The 20,706-nt window shown below is 51.9% G+C and overlaps 2 protein-coding genes across 4 annotated transcripts in view; one reads left to right on the top strand and one right to left on the bottom strand.

Moving 5' to 3' along the window:
• Window positions 1-577: 577 nt before the first annotated feature.
• CA7 (carbonic anhydrase 7) lies at window positions 578-9,307 on the bottom strand. Its single transcript, XM_059046003.2, has 7 exons — window positions 9,169-9,307; window positions 6,422-6,619; window positions 3,497-3,615; window positions 2,675-2,770; window positions 2,511-2,573; window positions 1,842-1,997; window positions 578-1,353 (listed from the first exon to the last, which is right to left on the bottom strand). The coding sequence occupies exons 1-7, from the start codon at window positions 9,206-9,208 to the stop codon at window positions 1,231-1,233; spliced, it is 795 nt and encodes a 264-aa protein (XP_058901986.1). The 5' UTR covers window positions 9,209-9,307; the 3' UTR covers window positions 578-1,230.
• The window catches only part of NAE1 (NEDD8 activating enzyme E1 subunit 1), a 32,021-nt gene continuing 19,752 nt past the window's right edge, over window positions 8,438-20,706 (top strand). Inside the window, exons 1-4 of one of the 3 annotated variants that reach the window (XM_067020205.1) lie at window positions 8,438-8,857; window positions 11,624-11,656; window positions 19,681-19,784; window positions 19,873-19,933. In XM_067020205.1, the coding sequence (XP_066876306.1) occupies window positions 8,634-8,857; window positions 11,624-11,656; window positions 19,681-19,784; window positions 19,873-19,933 (422 nt within the window). In that variant the 5' untranslated portion in view covers window positions 8,438-8,633. Of the gene's footprint in view, window positions 8,858-11,623; window positions 11,657-16,194; window positions 16,500-19,680; window positions 19,785-19,872; window positions 19,934-20,706 lie in introns of those variants that run through there. The other 2 variants (XM_059045979.2, XM_067020206.1) reach the window with 2 other exon arrangements.

The following is a 20,706-nucleotide window of genomic DNA, read 5'->3' as shown; positions in this document are numbered from 1 at the left end:
ATGCTATCTCTGGGCTCCACCTCCTAAATCTCTCTCATCCAGCCCCCTGCTTCTGGCCTCCACCACCCTGTATTCTTCCTTCTGGCCACTGGCCACGACCCTCTCCTGCTGCCAGCCCTGCCTGCCCAATCACACTCCACAGGGATCCCCCAGCCTTTGCACATCTGCCCCTGCCCCTCCTCTACTCCAGATCCTTCCTGACTCCCATTAGCCTTGGGAGAGAGTCCCAGGGATCCAGCCCCACTCATTCTTCTCTGTTCCACAAACACCCTGGGCTCTCACCTGGGAGCTGGCACACCTGCTCTTCCCTGAGCTCAAACATGCTGTTCCCTTCTCTCTGCCTGGGAATACTGGTTGGAATTTAATTTCTTCACCAGATGAGGACATCACAGTGTGAGCTCAGGGTGGGGGAAGTTAAGCTCCCCCTTTTCTCTGCCCCCATGTCCCCTGCCCCGCCATCTGTATCACCCTCACCTGTTCGGTGCCCACGGCCCTCTCAACATCCTGTGCTTGACTCATCACCATGGCCTCCTCAATGCCTGGAACAGCACTTGACAGAACACAGGCACTCAATGGGTATTTGTTGCATGAATGAAGGAATTTATTAATCAGTGCATGGATGGATTGTCATGTAGGTGGCTTTGGTGGCTGGGTGGGGATGAAGGGAGATACTACGTAAGCTGTAGCCAGGGCCTGCCTATGGCAGCAGGTGGCTGGAGGGAGAAGGCCATGTCACCTCCAGCAGGCTGGGTCCTGATTTTAATGGCCTGGCAGTGAGGTGCGTGCATGGCAGAGGCCTGCAGAAGAGGTAACACCGAGAGGGCAGCTCTGCCCACTTCTAATTATTGCTTGAGTCTTTCTGGCAACGCCAGCTGCCTGTCCTGGAGAGTTTGGTCTCATCCATCACAGTGTGAGCTCAGGGTGGGGCTGCTGCCATTGCCAGTGGGGAAGACAAGAGGAGGTTCCCAGGGGCCTTTGGGTCTTGGAGAGTAGAGGCAGCCTTAGGCTCGGACCATGCTCAGCTGCTGTCCTTCCTGTCCCCAGGGCAGCTGAAAGGTGTCCCCCGACTTGAGGGTCCCATCGAGAAGCCTCCAGGTGGCCAAGGAGCAAGCCAGTTGAAGTGGGGTCCACAGCAGCCCTAGGCAGGGAGCCTTGGATGGTTTGGTGTCTGCTGACATGGAAGCCCTTGGGAAGATGGTGCTTCAGTGGCCGGCCGGGCAGGTAGGCAGCTCAGGCCCTGAAGGAGGCCTTGACCACACGGCCCTTCAGTGGCTGTGGCGGCCGGAAGTTGTTCACCATGTGGATCCTCTCATCATCCTCTGCGGTGAAAAGCAGGCTCCGGAATTTCTCCATCTTAAGGCAGAAGAGATACTCAGGGCAGAATGGGGTCGCTGTGGTCCTCTCTGATCCCAGACACAACATCTGGCATGTTGTGCCCCTCTCTCCTCTTGCCCCTAGGGCTTGTCCCTACTTCTCCCCACTCATTTCCTCTTTGGGAACCCAACCTCAGTTACTTACTCACTAAAGAGCCTCTGAACCTGGGCCCTGCTCCACCTAGTTCCAGTTCCTGTCTAGCTAAGAATCATCAGCAAATGCAGCATTCAGATTCTAGCACACTAGGGGTGGTCCCAGGATCCAGGGATCTCCCCTTCTAATCTGTGTCCAGGTCCTAATAACTAACAACCAAGCTGACTCCCACCCAAGAATCTAAACATTTATTAGCGAACGATGGGAGCCTTGATGGTGGGACCACAGGCTGTGGGCTGCTGGTTGGCAGAGTCACACTGCCTGGGTGTGCCTGAGTCTCGCATCCTTCCATCTGGTACTCTGGGAGGACTCACCTGCCTCTCAGAGATGCTGATGGGCTCCCGGAGCACAATCCAGGTGACGCTCTCGCTCAGTGGGGGTGTTGTCAGGGAGCCAGGGTAGGTCCAGTAGTGCTGGCTGGCAGGCAGGAGGTACTTGGGGTTGAAGCAGCTGAACTGGGCCTTGGTGCCCTGGGGCAGGGTGGGGGACCCAGGAGTCAGCAAAGACCTCCCAACAGGATAAGACCAACACCCTCCCCACCCATTTCTGTCAATAGGATTTAGGCTTCTCCTTGGCCCATTGATGCAAATTGTGGCCCAAAGTCTGTGATCCCAGAGGCTATTTTCCAGCCTGGCCGGCCCTCTCCACCCATTCCCTTGTATGTAAAAGCTGTGGTTCCTAAAGCTCTCTCTCCCTTGCCTTCAACAGAACTTAATGGCGCTGCTGGTCAGAGTACCATTAATGTGACAGGCATCTTATCAATGCTATGCCCAACCAGACTTCACGCTGGGCATTCAGTGAGGCCATGGACCCTGATGACGAGGAGTCAGTTGCAGGGCACCACAGGCGCTGACCTGCACCCTTCACCTCTGCCAGGGTTTGCTGCCAGGATGGAGGAGTGGATGGGCCCACTCCATGATCTAGCCTCTTCCTTCCTCCCCACCAGGCTGCTGTAGATCAAGAGCATGGACCCCTGGTCTCACCTTAAACCGAACCATGTAGAGTGCATCTGTCAGACGGTTCATGCTGGCGTGCTCGTCCCCCGTCTGTCAGGGAGAAGTAGTGTGAGCCCAGATCTCACTGTGTTCTGGAACTAGGGGTGGTACCAGTCCTCCCACGGCCTTCTGGGCCCAGGTAACCCCCTCACCTCCAGGAAGACACCAACCACAGCCAGGCCATCCGGTGCTGAGGCCGCCTCCCCAAAGGTGCTGTACTTCTTGGCATTCCAATGAACCAGGTGCAGCTACAGGGGCAATGACAGGCCAGGCCAGTGCTTAGTGCCTCCCAGGGGCCATGGCAGCTCAGAGCCAGGCTTCCCTCACTCCCACCGGACTCCTGGCCCCTCTGCAGGAGGGACGGGCCACAGATAACATTTACCCTGTTCTGGGCCTGACCCTTTCCTGAGCCCCAAGGGACCAAAGAGATCAGGCCCTGCCCTCCCTGAACTGTGAAACAGATAATGACTATCCAGTGTGACACCTCCCTGAGGAAGTGAAGCCTGCAGCTGAGTCCAAAGAATAAGAAGTGGGTTATCGGATGGAACTCTTGGGGCAAGGTATTCCAGGCAGAGAGAACAGCAGCCTGGAGAAATGAAAGAGCCAGGTGTGGGCAGAGGATTCATCACATGCAGGTCCGTATGGGAAGAGGTCAAGGGAGATGAGGCCAGGCAAGGCCAGTTCACGTAGGGCCTTGAATGCCAGGCTTAATCCTTGAAGGGTTGTTAGTAAGGCTGTGGTGGGACTGGATTTGTCCGTCATAAAATTCCTTCTGGACACACAGATCGGGACAACAGTAGGCAGAGTTCAGGTGGAAGACCTGAACTTCAGGTGAAGGGCGTCTCTCCCAAAGGTCCCCGAGTGACTTCACTCTCTCCAGTGCCCCACCCCGGGCACCTGTCAAGACCCTGACTCCCCAGTCCCCAACTCCTTCCCCAAGTGGTAAAAAGGATTCAAGTAGAGGAGGGTCTTACTTCGCTGGGGAATGACTTGCCATCCACCGTGTGCTCTGAGCCCTCACTGTGCTTCTTGCCCCAGTGGAAATGGAGCTGCTTGAGCCGGTAGGGCCCATCCAGGGGGCCCCCAGTCACCACTGCGGGGAGAAGGGGTGTGTGTAGCAATTGCTGTGAGAGAGCCCACACCACCCACAGGCAGCAGCGCCAATATCAGGGCAGTGCTCAGGAGAGGGATAAACTTTTCATTTGCAACATTCCTTGCACTAAGTGGACTTGGATCAGTCCCCGCCCAGTTCCCTATGCCCTTATCTGGGCCAGGGCAGAAATCCTGGAGCCCTGTAGGTGACAGAGGAGTCTGGTATTGAGTGGGTATATCTCTCCAACTGGATACTCTCCACCCTTGCCCAGTTTTGAGTGGAAGCTGGGACTTTGCCTCTCAGGCCCCGATTATCACTAACAATAGACCTCCCATGTCTGGAGCCCTGACCCAGAGCTGGGTCAGAAAGATTCTTTTCTTTAGTTCTCATAGTAGCTCATGAAAGACAAAACCTATTTTTATTTCTATTTTATAAAGGAGGAACTGAGGCACAGAGAGGGCAAGGCATTTGCCCAAGGTCGCACAGCAAGGCACTGAGCTAGGATATAAGCCTGCATCTACTTCATATAAGTTCAGAGCTCAAGGCCCTAATAACCAGGCCGTGCTGCCTCCCCAGAACCTGGAGGCTCCCCAGGACCTGAGGTCTAGAGGTCAGCTCCTAAGGGTCCCCACTCTGATGGTCAGGCCCAGGTACCTCCAATGTCCCTCCTTCATGCCCTCTTTGGCAGGCCCCACTCATGCTGGTTTTGTGAATTTCCCACTCTGATATCTGGTGAGCTGGGGCCACTCACAAGGCCTCCTGGGACTGATTGAATTTCCAGCTGAAAGAGATCTGGCAGTGGAGGGAGCCCCAGCCAGGCCAGAATGTGAGCTCCTGGATCAGGTGACAGCCCTGGGCTCAGAGTTCCACTAGACCCCTCCAGGACCGGTGACCAGGGCAGGGCCTTGCCTCCTGTGGGCCCTTCAAGGAGGAGGACCATGGGACAGCCCAGAGGCCCCTTCTTGCTGTCCTGCCTCATCTGAGAAGCAGGGCCTGTCCATGGCAATGCTGGGTGGTTGACTGAGCCTGGGGCTGATGGCTGTGGGCCAGGGCCCAGTCAGGCTGCTCCATCCTGGGGAGGCAGGAGTAGCCAGGCCTGCAGGCTGAGCTCCCTGATATGGGCTGGGAGGGCCCACTCTTCTGAGCACGACCCACCTGGGACTCCACAGTGCAGTCTCTTAGGGAGTGAACTGCCTCCCTAAACCTTGAGCTTGGCTCCCTTAGCCTCCTCTCTCCATCCTGACCATAGAACACACTGCCATTCACTGTGTACTTCCTATGTGTTCAGCAGTCAGAAGACATTAATCCCCACAGTGACCTAGAGGGGGACACATTGTTACTCCCTTGGCCAGATGTGGGACTGAGACTCAGAAAGTTAGGTATCCTGCCCAAGGTCACACAGCTGGGGAGTGGCAGAGACCCAACTGTCCCATTCCCAAGCCTACTTTCTTCCCACTGGTCCCCTACCCCTCAGGCCTGGGCATTCTGATAGGGGAGGGAACCCAAACCAGGCCAGAAAGTGAGCCCCTGGATTAGTGGTCCAGAGGAATGTTCCCTTGGGCCTTCCCCTGACAAGAGTGGCCTTCACTGAGCTATTGATGCCTGAATTGAGCCCTCAGTGCCCTCTGAAGGCTGTTTAGAAGATCCAACCATTTGAAAACTGCTCCTTCATAAACTGTGATCTAAGGTCATCAAGAGCTCCATGTCCCTCCCCAAAGTTCTGGGTGGGAGGCTTTTCTTAGAATTCAGTACCAAGAATGCTGTGTCTCTCTTCTGAGGATCTGTTGGATTTCCTGCCTTCTGCAACAAGAACTATAATTGATCCTCTTTCCTCTTTTCCCTAGCCTACCAGGGAACTCAGAGTTGAGCAACTAAGATCATTCCTATCTGGCTTTCCTCCTCTTCTCTGCCCTTTGATTTTCTATTTGAAACTTAAGTTTCCCTGAGTGCTTTCATTGTGCGTATGGGGGGTTGGCGGAGGCGACAGAGGGGCAAAGTACCAGTCATTTCCTTACATAAGAAACTTTAGCAGGTTCCCTCCTTAGCCCACTTCATCCCTCACAGGCCTGGTCATAAGGACAAAAATCCCTTTACAAAGGAGCACTCCCGAGGCTTCTGTCCAAGAATTTATCATGAAGGAACCCGAACTCTAATCCCAGGGCAAAGAGACCTTGGAAGGAGCTGCTACAAGTTCCCACTGGCCTCTCTTTGGTCTAGGATGGCTGGGATCTTGAGGCTGTAGGTGGGTTGGAGAAAAGACCTTTGGAACGGGACCAGGCTGGTTCTGGCCCTCCCCAGCTCAGTGAGTCTCTACTTGCCCATCTTAGAGGTAGGTTCTTGAGAAGAATAAAAGAACTGCCTGTGACCTTAGCAAGGGGCCTGGCACACAGAACATTTTAGCTCCGTTCTACCTCTGCTGGGCTTGGCCAGATCCCACAGAGAGGAGAGTTTGGCCTTAGGCCACACAGCAGCTCAGTGCTGGGGCAGGGAGTGAAAACAAACCTGACCTAAAGCGCTAACTGAAAGAGAAGAAAGAGAATTAGCATTTCTTGAGCATCTGCTATATGCCAGCACTCCAAACATCACTTCAGTTTTTCATTTCTCCTCTCTATGACCCTAGCGAGGAAAATAGGGTCTTAATGCTCCCATCGTACGCATCAGGAGACTGAGGCTCAGCCTAAGGCTTCACAGCTGGTGAGAAGTGGAAATTTCCTTCCCTGCCACAGCATGCTGCCCCTCCTGAGCCTGCCCAAAACAGGTTAGGATCCCAGGGGGAAGGGTACCAGGGTCCGGCAGGGCCACTTACCAGTTCGGTCATCACTGTCATTGAAGTCCACTTGGACAGAGTGCCCATTGTTGGCGATGCTGAGGGACGTACAGGACTCATAGGAAAGCACCAGTGACTTCAGGCTGGGCGAGTACAGAGCCTGGCTGGATACGATATTGATTGGTGACTGGCGGTCTCCCTGGGCAATGGGATACAGCTTGTGCCAGTGTGAGGGGCCTGCAGACAGGGAGAGGGCAAGGACTCAGGCCAGCCTGAATCTCTGGGCTGCAGACTGAGGGCGCCTGTAGGGGATGGTCTCCATGCTGTCCTTTCAGAGATTAGCCCCTGCTTTGGAGCCATGAAGTCTGGAGCTCCAATCCTAGCTCTGCCACTTCCCCTCTCAGCCTCCATTTCCTTGTCTGCGAAATGGCCTCACTAAAACTCTCCACCCAGAGCTGACAGGAGGCCCAGAGAAGTAATGCACGGAAGCGAGCACAAAAAAGCTACAGGCTCAGGGGCAGTTTGGGGTAGTGGGTCCTCCCCAACAGGCAGTATTGCTTAGCAAGGTCCCCGGGCTCCCAAACTCCCTGACCTGACCCTACCAGGCATCTGGCCTCTTCCTGCACTTTGGCCAAGTTCGAGTTGGTGTTTGTGATAATGATAACAAAAGTTCACATCAACCTCGCTTTGGCTCTGTGACATGAATTTGCTCCTCATACCAGCCTTGTGAAGTAGAAACGAGCATAATCCCCATTTCACAGATGAAGGAACTGAGGGCCACTCGCGCATGTGCACACACACACTTGGGCACTGGTATAAATACACAGTGTGTGCATGCATTGCCCCCAGCTGCCCTCCCCAGGCATGTGCAGATCCGGGGAGATTTTCACGTGCACGCACATATATGCACAGTGACCTGAGCTCACCGCACACAGAGCTGTCAGGCCCAGTAACACATGTGTACAAACACATAGCCCTGCCAACTACCTCTGACACACACATATGCACCCTCACACACAGCTATCCCCTGTTGCAAACCCAGGTCTGCACTAAGAGACTACAGCAAAACACATGCTCGTGCACACACATACACACACGCACACACACCTGCATGCACACCCACGAGCACCCACCACCTGCCTCCCAGAGACTCCATCTGCAGCCGACAGGCTCGGCATCTCCCCGGGGAACATCCTGAGATGCAGCCTATTTTTAGAGCTATTGCCGGCTGGTGCTTCTCCCCGTTTTTGGCTTCTTAAGTTTTCCTGAGAAAACAGCAGCAGGTGCCGACAAAGCTGTGTCCCCAGTGGATGACTCAGAATCATGGCCCAGACCCACTGGGTTATTTTTGAAGTCCTGTGAGCATGCTGCATGCCGGCACCTCCATCCTCTGTCTTTCCCTCCCTCATCGCACCTAGACCCGATGGCCCAGGACTGGGTGAGGGGCAGCAGCTTCAGGGTGGCCAGCTATGGGGCAGGCCTATTGGGACACTGGACACAGTGCTGGTGGGCAGGACCAGCAAAAAGGCTGGAGTCAGGGGGAAGGACCCTGAAGCTGGCTGGGAGCAGGTGCGGGGGGGGGGGGGAGAGGATCTTCTATGGGTCGTGTCAACCTGCCTCTTCTCTGCCTCTCTACATCTCTGCTGATCTCTGCTGCCTTTTTCTGAAAGTCTCTTTCTAGTTTTTGCATGTCCAGATTTGTGGTTCTCCCCTCCAAAATATTCTCCTGTGTGCCTGGGGTCCCAGAGACACCACAGCACCTCCCTACTCCTTCTGGCCCACTGTAACCTCCAAATCCCCAGACTTTGTAGCCTAGGACCCCCGCCCACCCTCACAGAGTGCCTGTCTCTCCTCAGATGAGTGGGACAGGGGTGTTCCTCCCACCAGCACTTCCCCTCTCCCCACCCCCACCTGCCTTGCCTGGGTTTCGTCCTGGCAGCCTGGATCTTGGCTCCTCATTGTTCATCTCGAGAAAAGCAAGAAACCCTTATCTCACACCCCGACCCCAGTTTGGTAAGAAATAGCCCAAAAGGAACTGACTTGTCCCAGTCCCACATTCAAGCCTTCTGGCTCTCACCGTCTGCCTCTTCCCCCTTCCTCTGCATCTTAAGGAAACTGAGGCAGGACCAAGGAGCTATTCTCCCGGTCAGACCAGGAGGCTGTTGTGGGCTACGGGCTCTCATGCCTCACACCTGGACGTGCTAAAACACCTGCCCGAGGCAGACACCCAGACACATCCGTGATCCCCCAGATGCTCCCTTCCTTCACATACCTGCCGACTGGAAAGCTCGGACGCTTCGACGGGGAAAGTCTCTGCGCAGGACACCGCGCCCTTGCCCACGGGGAGCCCAGCTCGCCGGAGGTCCCGGCACACAAGCGTGCGCGCTCCCCGCACAGACACCGCGCACAGCGCTCCGCCGGGACCGCCCCCCGCTGCCCTGGGCTACCTTCACCCGCTGCGCACTCCGGCGATGAGTGAGTGTCCCGGCCCGGGTCAGAGCGAGCTGGGCCGTCAGGGGCTGCGCGGAGGGGGCGGCTGGACGCGCTCGGCCGCGGGGTGGCTCGCTGGCGGCGGGGCCGGCCGGGGTGCAGCGCGGACTTGGCGCCAGGTGTGGGGGGAGCCAGGGCTCGGGCCGGGCGGGTGGGCCGAGTTCTGGGGGACGGATGGGAGAGGGATCCCGGTCCCGCCTAGAGGATAGGGGGCTTGAGGGTCCCGCAAACCCGGCTGGGCGCGAGGGTCAGGAGCGAGTCCCAGCGGGTGGGGGCCGGCCGGGGTCTGCGCCTACCGTCGTTGTGGCCGTAGCCCCAGCCGTGGTGGCCGGTCATGCTGTTGCCGTCCCCGCAGCCGTGCACCTGCTGGCTCGGCTCGGTTCTGCTCGCTCGGACTGCGGCTCCGGCCCCGCTCGCTGCCGCGGAGCAGCCTCTTAAAGCGGCGGCAGGCGGGAGGAGCAGTTCCCAGGCGACCCGCCCCCCACCGCCCCGCAGGGCGAGAGGGGCCGGCCCTGCCCCGCCCTCGCCCACCCGCCCTCAGGCCACTTGAGCCCCGAGTTGAGATTCGAGATGTGGGTGGGGGGCGGTCAAGGGGACCTAAACCCCAGCCCCATCCCCACCCTGGCCCTGGCCGGAGCACTCTCCCTCCTTCCCTCCAGCACTTGTACAGGCTCTGGGGCAGGAGAAACGGCCAATGCTGAGGGCGGCCTCTGTTTCTCCACATCCCATCTATTCCCCAGGCTTGTCACTGGGCAGTAAATCCCGCTGCCGGAGACCTGGGCTCTGGGCCCTGAGTCCTCTTGGACTGGGACCCTTTTAAACTTCAGATTGCACTGACCATCAGGTGTCCAGAACTGGAGCTTCCCCTGTTTGCCAGACACTGGCAGGTTCTGGGCCAAGCTTTGGGTCCTTCCTGTCATCTAAACCTCTAAGCTTCCCTACAACAATGCGTGGTCCTTCCATTAGCCCTATTTCACAGAACAGGAGACTGAGGCCCAGGGAGGTGAAGTGACTTGCCCGAGGTCATCTAGCCAGAGAGTGAGGGACTTACTCTTAGTTTGTCTCACTCCTAGGCTCTTGTGCTCTTTACTACTTCCCCTTGGTGCTGGGGGCAAAGGGGTCCTGTGGTTGTGGGGATTTGGGAGCCCTGGGCTAGGAGGAGGCCTCAGGCAGAACCAGAGCCTCAAAGGGGGAGTGGGGAGTTTGGGCTTTAACCACTGGGCATTAAGACAGACCCACAGACACTAGCTGGCTTTCCCATGGAACTAAGTCTGAGGCCTTGCCTCTACCCTTTCCTTCTCTTCCTGGCTCCCTCCTCTGTCCGGGTCTCTTTGCCTATTCCTCTACAGCCCGCTGTTTGTCCCTCCTTTCCTTGCCTCTCCATGACCTTTGGCACACCTGCTGGGAGCTCAGGGCCTCCACCCTGCACTCAATCTCAGTATCTGCCTTGGCCCAACATTTTCCCATCCACAAGGGCTGGTCCTTGCTGTGCCCTCCACCTGGGACGTCCTCTGTCTTCCATCCACTGGCTCCAGCCGGCCCAATCCGACTCATCTGAGGATGTGGCCTTATGCCAAGGATAGGGCTTGTCTCTGGCTAGGCCACAGCAGGCAGTTTTGGGAAGACAAACAGATGAGTAGATAGAAGGACAGACAACTGATCCCACCCAGGGGCTTGTACCCAACCAGAGTTGAAGGGCCATTTGTGGAATGTCTGCTGGTCTGACCTCTACCAGAGGAGACTATTTCAGGCCCTGTTGTTGGCTGACCTTGTGAAGGAATCTGCCATCTTGTCTGCCAGGCTCCCCTATATCTGTGTGGCTGTCTTGGTTTCCCTCTCCCAGGCCCTGAACCCTTCAGGTCCCCAAGTAGAGTTGTGGAGATCAAGGGACCACTGGTTGGCTGGGCCAAGGTCCGTCAGTGACTTCCCAACACTGCCTAGATGCTCCTCCCTGACCCAAGAGCAGGAAGGGGCCCTTAATAGAAATCTGACCCTAGGGCAGGGGGGCAGGGCATCATAATAAACATGTAGGGGGTGGCCCCCAAGACTGGCATGTGACAGGGAATGCAACCTTGTCAAGGTCCCAGGTCTCCAAGCCAGAAATGTCATCTTTAAACCAAGAAGACAAAGACTAGCTTCAGAGTGAGCACTGCAGCCTCTGTTCATCTCCCAGAAGAGCCAGCCACTCTCCTCCTGGGGGAGTTGCAACACTTTCAGGGCCTGGGGATGGGCCCAAATGTGTCTACTTCATTGACCCACTTCCCCCTCGCTGTGACCCAGAAGTCACTTCCATGTTTATTTATAGTGCTAAAAAAGTTGGAATTACTTAGTTTTCAATCCAGTTTCATCCGCACAGCAACCCCACTTTACAGATGAGGAAAGCAAGGCTCAGAGAAGTTGAGTTAGGCTGTACAGTGAGCAACTGAGCAAGAATGAAAACCCAGGGCTGCTGAGCCCCTTATTCAGCATGTCTAAAATCACCAGGAGAGGGGAGGAAGTGGATTTTTAAATTTGATTGTCATTTGTGTATATATGCAAGACTCTCTTTACAATGACTTAAGAGAAGCTAGGGAGAGTGTTTGCCTCCAGAGTGGAGACTGGGAGCCCGGAAGGGTGGGGGAGGGTGCGGAATGGGGGTGGGAGGGACACTCTTTACTGCCTACTCCTTTTGAAAGAATTAAAGTATTGCCTCTTTAACAACCAAATAAAAGTTGATCCAATTCTTTCCTTCCTATATCCTATCTTTGGCAGTTTTCTCTGGGTGCTGGAGAACCGGGAAGTCAGGTAGGTAAGCAGAGCTGGTGGAGTCTGCCTGTCTCAGGTGAAGCTCCAGTTTCCCTGCAGCCCACTCAGGTCAACTTGGGAAAGACTGTGGCCCCATTCAGGCACCTTCTGTCTCAATTACGTGCCTTTAAAGCTGAATTGATTTCACTGCTCTGCAGTTTACTCTTTGGTCTCACTGGCACCAGTGGCCTCCTGGATTTTGCTGTTTCTGGCAGAGAGGGAGGGTAGGGATGTGTGAGCTATGAGGAAGGGCTGGGGAAGGAGGGCAGGAGCAGATTGCACAGCCACACCTCATTCATTGCGACCTTGACCAGATCTCACTTCCCCTCTCAAAGTTACAAGTCTCTCTTCTCTATAACAGTGAGGTGATTAGGGCATCATCCCAGCCCTGACCACCTCATGGGATCCCTGTGAACGCTGGTTGAGACAACAGTGTCCAGTGCTGTACCAATAGGCAGAATCATGCCTGCTCTTCACTGTGTGTTGTGCACAGGGCTAACGGGCCAGACCGAAGACCTAAAGACTCTAAGATCAAAATTACAGCTTATTGTGGGTTGGGTTTTTTTTAAAAAATTAATTAATTTATTTATTTTTGGCTGCACTTGGTCTTCATTGCTTCGCGTGGGCTTTCTCTAGCTGTGGAGAGCAGGGGCTACTCTTTATTGGGGTGCACAGGCTTCACATTGTGGTGGCTTCTCTTGTTGTGGAGCATGGGCTCTAGGTGCGCGGGCTTCAGTAATTGTGGCTCGCGGGCTCTAGAGCACAGGCTCAGTAGTTGTGTGTGGCGCATGGGCTTAGTTGCTCCGTGGCACGTGGGATCTTCCCGGACTAGGGATCAAACCCATGTCCCCTGCATTGGCAGGCGGGTTCTCAACCACTGCACCACCAGGGAAGTGCTGAGCTTGTTTTCGGATCTATCAGATGGGAATAGAGAATCGAGAGGGCTAATAGGATGGTCAGGTGAGGTGATATCTGTGAGAGTCCTGGAATCAAGTATGTACTCTCAGACCTCTGTTCTTTCCCCTTCTCCTTAGCTTGTTTGGGCACATTTAAACCAAACATTCCTTTTCCAGTTACAGTAATGGCACCTATTTATTGGGTACCACTAGAAAAATTTGGCAAAAATTTGCCAATAGAAAATTTGGGAGAATCAGAAAAGCATAGTAAAGAAAATTAAAATCACTGGTCATATTACCACCCAAGAATCACCACTGTTAACATTGTAGTGACCATATTGCCAGGCTTTTTCAATATGTATTAGTAGTACTTAAAAGACATTCGGAATTGTATGTGGAGCTTTGTGACCAGTTTTTTTTTTTTTTTTTTCACTTCATGCCCTATGATAAGCATTTCCCTGTGTCATCAGTCTTGAAGAACTTGACACTTAATAATTGCACAGTGCTCTAGTATGTAGATTATTTCCAGTTTTCACTATTGTAAATGCACTGCAGTAGACATCCTTATTTATACATCTTTGTGTGTGTGTCTGATGATTTCCCTGGGAAAGTGGTATAACCAAATAAGATGAGGTACACATTGTGGGTAAGGCATTTTAAAATGTAGAAGGTATGGTGGAAATAGTTTTAGAAATTTATTCTTTCATTCAAAGCATTTATTGAAGACTTATTAGATGCGAAGGACTAAGCCAGGCATGAGTGATACAGTTGTGAACATTACAGACCCACAGTTTTCTCAGGTGAGGTGGGGGGGAAAGAGGCAAGAGACTGGCCAATGAGCACCAGGATGAGAAGGGCTGGGATAGGTAAGGTCAGGTAGGGAGGGCTAGTGGCTAAGGCCTGGGAGTGTGTCCTAGGTTGTGATTCATTCTTCCTGGCTGGTTTCCTACAGATTATAACCTCTTCCAGGGCAGAGGTAGCCCCAAACTTCCTGGAAGCCCAAGTATCCTGCCTCCTCCAGCTGAGACCAACCAGTATGGGTGAAATAATAAACCCAAGCTGGGTCTGGCTAGATCTGTAGGGGTGTTTGTTTCTAATCCCCGTGCCACCTTTTAATAGCTGTGAGAATTTGGAATTTTACTCACCTCTCCAAGTCTCTGTCCTCTTGGGTATAAAATGGGGTAAGCAGTAGTATCTATTGCATTGGGTGAGTACAATGAGCACAAAATGGTGATGCATGTCAAGGGCCTGCCTGGCATATGAGTACTCAGTAAACAGGGGTAGTATAGGGATCTGGGGGCTCAGTTTTCCCACCTGTTCAGTGGGAGATTGGCCTAGGTTGGTGGTTCTCAAACTTGAGCATGCATCAGAATCACCAGGAGGGCTTCTTAAAAGTTTCCCAGGCCTCACTCCAGAGTTTCTGTTTCAGCGGGTCTGGAATGGGGCCTGAGAATTTGCATTTCTAACAAGTTCCCAGGTGATATTGATGCTTCTGGTCCAGGACCTCACTTAGAAAACCAATGGTCTAAATGAATGCAGCCTTTGTTTCCTGGTCTGATACCTTTGATTCTCTGTCTTCTATAATAGGAAGAACTTGTGAGGTGCCCTGAGTTCCCAGATGGCAGGGTTTGTGTCTGGTCAACCGCCATGTCTCCATCACAGGCACCTTTACATGCTGTTATGGGTTGAATTAGATCCCCCAAAAGTTTTTGAAGTACTAACCCCCAGGACCTTCAAATGTAATCTTATTTGGAAATATGGTTTTGGTAGATATAATCAAGTTAAGATGAGGTCATTAGGGCAGGCCCTGATCCAGTGTGACTTATAAGAAGAGAAGAAATACAGAGACATGAGGGGAGAATATCTATGATGATGCAGGCAGAGACTGAAGTGCTACATACAGCTGTAAGCCAAGGATTACTAGCAAACCACCAGAAGCTAGGAAGGCCAGGACAGATTCTTCCCTTTAAGCTTCAGAGGGAGCATACTGCGCACACTTTAATTTTGGACTTCCAGCTTTCAGAACTGTGAAACAATGAATTTCTATAGTTTGTACCAGTCTGTGGTACTTTGTTACAGCCGCTTTAGGAAAATAATACACTGAAGTATCTTTTACGGGACACCACCAACACAAACCTTTTTCAAAATCTTATATTTCTTCATAGGCAGTATGACTCCCCTCTGCCAAATTTGGGGATGTTTTCATTCATGCAGTCCATGATTGCACTGAACCCTCACCAATCGCCTTTTGACCTTCCCACATTCTGTGGGTGTATTTTATTATCCCTTATATTTCACTTGTCCAGTTGGAGGACATGTGACAGCATAAGCACATGACAAACTGGGAGAGTCTCATGCCTCTGTTTCCCATCAGTTGTGTTCCATGGGTGCTATGTAGGGGTCAGGGAAGTCATGAGTGGGTGTGCCCCCACCTGATCCTGGAGACAGCACCTAGGGGGAATTACGTCCATCATTGCTGCATCATTACTGTCAAACTGTGCCCCTTCCCCTCTTCCCATTCCAGGGTGGGTTGGGGTGGAGATCTGTGCCCATTTTCACCTTATTTCAGGTAATTATTAACCTGAAGATGCCTGTAGAGTCTGGGAGATAGAGAGGAAGGAATCCTCATGTCCCTCCAGTCTCCTCTCTCTCCCCCTTCCTCATGGGGTAATCCCCTTCCTTGGCACCCATCCCCAAAGGGATGTTTCTTTTCAGGAAGTGGAGGGCTTTAAATTCTACCTTGCTTTTATGTTCTCTTCTCAGTCCTCATGACCTGGCCCCTGCGGTCCCTCAAACTTCCCCTGTCCACTCCCTACCCTTCACCTAACTCCACACCACATAAAACTTTAGTGCCTCAGCCTGTCATGCCTTCTCTGCCTCCCAGGGATGACACCTGCTGTTCCTTCTGCTTAAAACCTTCTACCTTGGGGCTTCCCTGGTGGCGCAGTGGTTGAGAGTCCGCCTGCCGATGCAGGGGACACCGATTCGTGCCCCGGTCCGGGAAGACCCCACATGCCGCTGAGCGGCTGGGCCCGTGAGCCATGGCCACTGTGCCTGCGCGTCCGGAGCCTGTGCTCCGCAACGGGAGAGGTCACAACAGTGAGAGGCCCACATACCGCAAAAAAACCCAAAACAAAACATTCTACCTTGCCCACACCACATGAAACATTCCTGGAGAGGGGGAGTGGGTGGGGTTCCTCTGCCCACCTCTCAGCTCCCCAGCTTCACATTGTCTAGTGAGTACTCGTTTACTGTCCCTCTCCTGTCTTGGGACAATGAACTCCCCTAGAACAGAGCCCCGGACTTATTCCTCTTTGCATCTGCATCCAGGAGCACCTAGCTTTGTGATTGGAAACCTACCCTAGTGTGAGCTTGTTGAATGACAGGATGGAAGAAATGGGTGAATAATAATGATCATAATAATTAAAGTTATTATTCAGACATGATTTTTTGTGAGTCTTGTTCTGTGTATTCAAAATCTCATTTAAGACTAATAGAACTCTGTGAAGGAGGCTCATTTATCCCCATTGCACAGAGGAACAAACTGAGGATATTAGCGGTAAAGAGCAGACCTCACAACCAGTAAGTGGTTAAAATCTAAATCTGCCTGATTCCAAAGCTCGAGTTCCCCACAGCTACTGCGTACATAGTCTCGGACTGGCGGACTAGAGGGGCTGGTGCACTGGGGAGAACTGATCACCAGCCCCCAGTCTGAGCTTTGGGTGCACACGCCTGGCGTACAGGCGACGCGTGCGCAGTGCAGTGGCGGCGCCCCCTGCGGGCAGTGCGCAGGAGGCAGCTGCAGCGAAGCGGGGCTTAGTACGCCTGCGCGCTGTGGAAGTGGTGGCCGTTTTCGGCAGTGGCCCGCCGGTCCTTCGCGCGGCGGGCGCGGCCATGGCGCAGCCGGGGAAACTGCTTAAGGAGCAGAAGTACGACCGGCAGCTGAGGTGAGCCAGGGCTCACCGAGTCGGGCGGGCCAGCGGGTTCCTCTGCGTTCGGGCCGGGGCTAAGCGAGCGGGCGGCGTGGTTGGGCCTCCCTCAGGCCTCCCACCGGGCTGGGCCGGGCCGTGCGGCCGGCGCTCAGGGTTCCGGCCTAGGGCCGGCGGTGCTTCTCGAGGGCCGGGACTCGCATTCCCCGAGGGGCGCGCCCGCCCGCTCGCCACGCGGTGTGCAGGTCGAGGTGCACCGTCCCAGCGCCAGCCGGGTCAGCGGGGCGGCTGCCACTTCCCACCTCTCTGTGCTCAGGCTTCTCGTTTTGCAGAATGAGGGGATCGGGAATACCCCGTCCCGGCCGCAGAGAGCAGCACCGAGTGTTAGGCATTGTTCTAAGCCGGAGCTGTCCACTAGAAATATAATGCTAGTCTCATGTAAACCACCGGTGTAGTTATATATATATTTTGGTAGCCACATTAAGAGAGGAAAAATAAACAGGTGAAAATAATTTTAATAATGCAGTTAATTTTATTTAACCCAATATATCCAAAGTATTACCATTTAAACGCATAATCAGTATAAAAAGTTATTAGAGCTATTTAACATTTTTTTCCATTCTGTCCTTGAAATCCAGCACTTTACACTTCTAGCACATCTCAGTTTGGACTAGCCTTATTTCTAGTGCCCAGTAGCCACATGTGGCTAATGGCTACCTTAATGGACACTGCAGGTCTAAGCCATCGGGCTGGTTCTTGACTGCTTCCTCTCCCATGCCTTTTCTCCTAACACTCCCCATTCCTTATTTATTGATCATCTTCTGTGTGTTAAGGCAGCAGAAGTAACACAAATGTTGGGCCCCCTTTCTTTCTGGAGCCCCCCAGCCAGAAGTTACAGTGTGTCCCTAAGGACTGGAACCCATTTATACCTACAGCTTAGTGCTGTGTTAGGGGCTTTATGCACTCAATTCTGAGAGCAACCTTGAAGGTAGATATTCTCTCTGCTTTATAGATGGGGAAACTGAGTCTTAGAGAAGTTCGGTAACCTGCCCAGTCTCCCATGTATTTGAACCAGGACGTAAACTCGGGTCCTTCTGGCTTTTTCAGAGCTGGTACTATCTGCCCCTGAGCTTCTGGGGCAAGAAGCAAGGTGGCTCTAGAGCCCTTGTAACCAACTTGTGTTCTCTTGTAAATTCTTGGAGGTCCTTGTGTTTTGAATGCAGATGTAACCATACATGACAGAGCTGAGAAGATATTTTAGATTACTAAGTAACTGTGACAAAAAAGAATTTTTGCTCAGTCCAGTTCATTTAAGGACCAAACTTTACCTTTCATCGTGAGAACTGTTTATTGGCTTTGAAGTGTCAGAGGGAAGCAGTTACAAGCAAAGCTATTCAGCCAGCTAGCAGTCAACAGGCCCTGCTTTCCTTAGGCCAGCAAGAGAATAGAGAGGATTGATTTCTTGTTTGGGCCGTTTCTTAAAATACCTTACCTAGAGATGCACCAGTATTCTTTTAGGCTTAGTTTCCAACTACCCGGGTATCCATCAACCAAATATGTCAGGTGTCTTCTGTGTGCCCTACTTTCACAGAAAAAAGAGACATTTCCAGTCTGTCTGGTTCTTCTAGGCTATTTCTCCATGCATTTGACAGCTATTCAGTGATCACTTATCCTGGGCAGGGCACTGTATCGGGCATTGGGGTTCCAGTGGTGAACAGATGGAGTGGTCTGGACCCTTATGGAGCTTAGAGTGGAATGGAGAGATGGGTGTCCAGCAAATAAAAGACCAAATGAGGGCTTCCCTGGTGGCGCAGTGGTTAAGAATCTGCCTGCCAATGCAGGGGACACGGGTTCGATCCCTGGTCTGGGAAGATCCCCCATGCTGCGGAGTAACTAAGACCGTGCGCCACAACTACTGAGCCTGCACTCTGGAGCCCACGAGCCACAACTACTGAAGCCCGCGCGCCTAGAGCCCATGCTCCTCAACAAGAGAAGCCACCGCACCGCAAGGAAGAGTAGCCCCCACTCGCTGCAACTAGAGAAAGCCCAGGCACAGCAATGAAGACCAAGCAGAGCGAAAAATAAATTTAAAAAATAAATAAATTTTTAAAAATCTCCCCAAATGAGGCAATTACAGTTGTGATTGCTCTGGAGGACATATGGGCTACATAAAAAGAGGGAATCTGCTTTAGATCAGGTGACAGGGAAGGCACCTTAAAGTCTATCAGTCCTCCAGGCTATGAAATTTTTCTAATGATTTGGGCTCCCCCATACTAGTTCCTGTACTGACAAGAAAAGATACATTAGTTAATAGGCTTTCTGGGCGAAGGTAACCAGGTTGGATCAGCTGTCATGATGCTTATTTGATCATGTACCTTGCCATGTTGATGATATGCTGGTGTGACAGGATGTAACATATTTCAGGTTATAACATGTTTTTAATCCTTATTACATCTTTCTGTTTGTTAATGTATGCATTTATTAATCATGCTATTAGAATGTTCATTGGGAATTACATTTTAAAGCACTCTTATTGAAGTCAGTGTGGAGGCTTTTCAGATGATAATTCAGTTTTCTTGGTAAAGCTTTTCTCAGTCTTGCGGATGTCATGGTGATAAGTCCTATGTCAAGATCTTAAATATTCTGGATCCCTATAACTTAAGGAGAAATGAAATAGAGAATAATAGGTTTTAAATCTAAGGTACTTCTCGGGACTTTCCTGGCAGTCCAGTGGTTAAGATTCCACACTTGCACTGCAGGGGGCACAGGTTCCATCCCTGGGAGGAGAACCAAGATCCCACATGGCCCACATGCCGCGTGACACAGCCAAAAAAAAGAATAATAGTAATAAATAAATAAATCTAAGGTTCTTCTCTGATGTTAATGACTACAAAGACTTTCTGTTCTGTAAGTTATCTGGCTTGAAAAGAGTAATGGACTAGGAGCTGGAAGACCAAAATTTTAGTTCTGATTTAACCCCCCCCTTTAACCGTGCCAGACATCAACCTGTTTGAGTCTCAGGTTAGTCAGCTGTATGATCCCTGTAACACCTCCTGCTGTTCCTGTCTCACATATTTGCCATGGTTGTCACATCAGTTATTCTATACAAGAACACTTTAAAGATCAAAGATCACGATTCAATTAAAGTTGTATTTTCATGAAAGTTTTACAAATGTTAAATTTGTGTATTCTTTTGTAGGTTGTGGGGTGATCATGGGCAAGAGGCTTTAGAATCTGCTCATGTTTGCCTAATAAATGCAACAGCTACAGGAACTGAAATTCTTAAAAACTTGGTACTACCAGGTATTACAGTTTTGTGGTTGTAAATTTACTTCTTTAAGGTTTTGAGCTAGAAATATATACTCTTGACTGACTCTGTTTTGTCTCCCAGGTGTTGGTTCATTTACAATTATTGATGGAAATCAGGTCAGCGGAGAAGATGCTGGAAATAAGTATGTTCTATTCTTTTCAAATACCTGCATGTTAGGGAGGGCAGTGCATTGTCATGGGAGAGCAAGGCCTAAATCCCAGCTTCAGCTCCTCAATCAGGGTGACTTAACTTCCAGGTGGAAATAGTCCCTATGCTTAGGATCATGGCCAGGTTGAAGTGAGTTAATATAGGTAAAGTGCTAGCACAGTGTCTGGCAAATAGGCCTTTAGTAAAAGATACCCATCATTACTGTCTTTATTGTTGTTATTAATGAAAAAGGGTAGTCATTATTACTTTATTTGTGAAGTCTGGATCCTTCCTGAGTCCTTATATTGATTCCTAGATGTTAGTATATAATTAACAATAATTGTATTTTTGGATTATAAGATAGTAAAGCTACCTTTTGTTTGTGGTGTCTTCTAAGCTTAGTCCAGGTATATCTCTTTCTACACTACACTGTCTGTAAAAATGCTGTTTGTTTGGGTTTTTTTAATAAATTTATTTAATTTATTTTATTTTTTTGGCTGTGCTGGGTCTTCGTTGCTGTGCGCAGGTTTTCTCTAGTTGCGGTGAGCAGGGGCTACTCTTTGTTGCGGTGCAGGCTTCTCATTGCAGTGGCATCTCTTGTTGTGCAGCACAGGCTCTACGTGTGCGGGCTTCCCTAGTTGCGGCACACGGGCTCTGGAGCACAGGCTCAGTAGTTGTGGTGCATGGGCTTAGTTGCTCTGCAGCATGTGGGATCTTCCCGGGCCAGGGCTCAAACCCGTGTCCCCTGCATTGGCAGGTGGATTCTTA

This window comes from Kogia breviceps, chromosome 18 (genome assembly GCF_026419965.1).
Source record: "Kogia breviceps isolate mKogBre1 chromosome 18, mKogBre1 haplotype 1, whole genome shotgun sequence".
Lineage (NCBI taxonomy): Eukaryota > Metazoa > Chordata > Mammalia > Artiodactyla > Physeteridae > Kogia > Kogia breviceps.
This window is presented reverse-complemented; position numbering and strand designations above follow the sequence as displayed.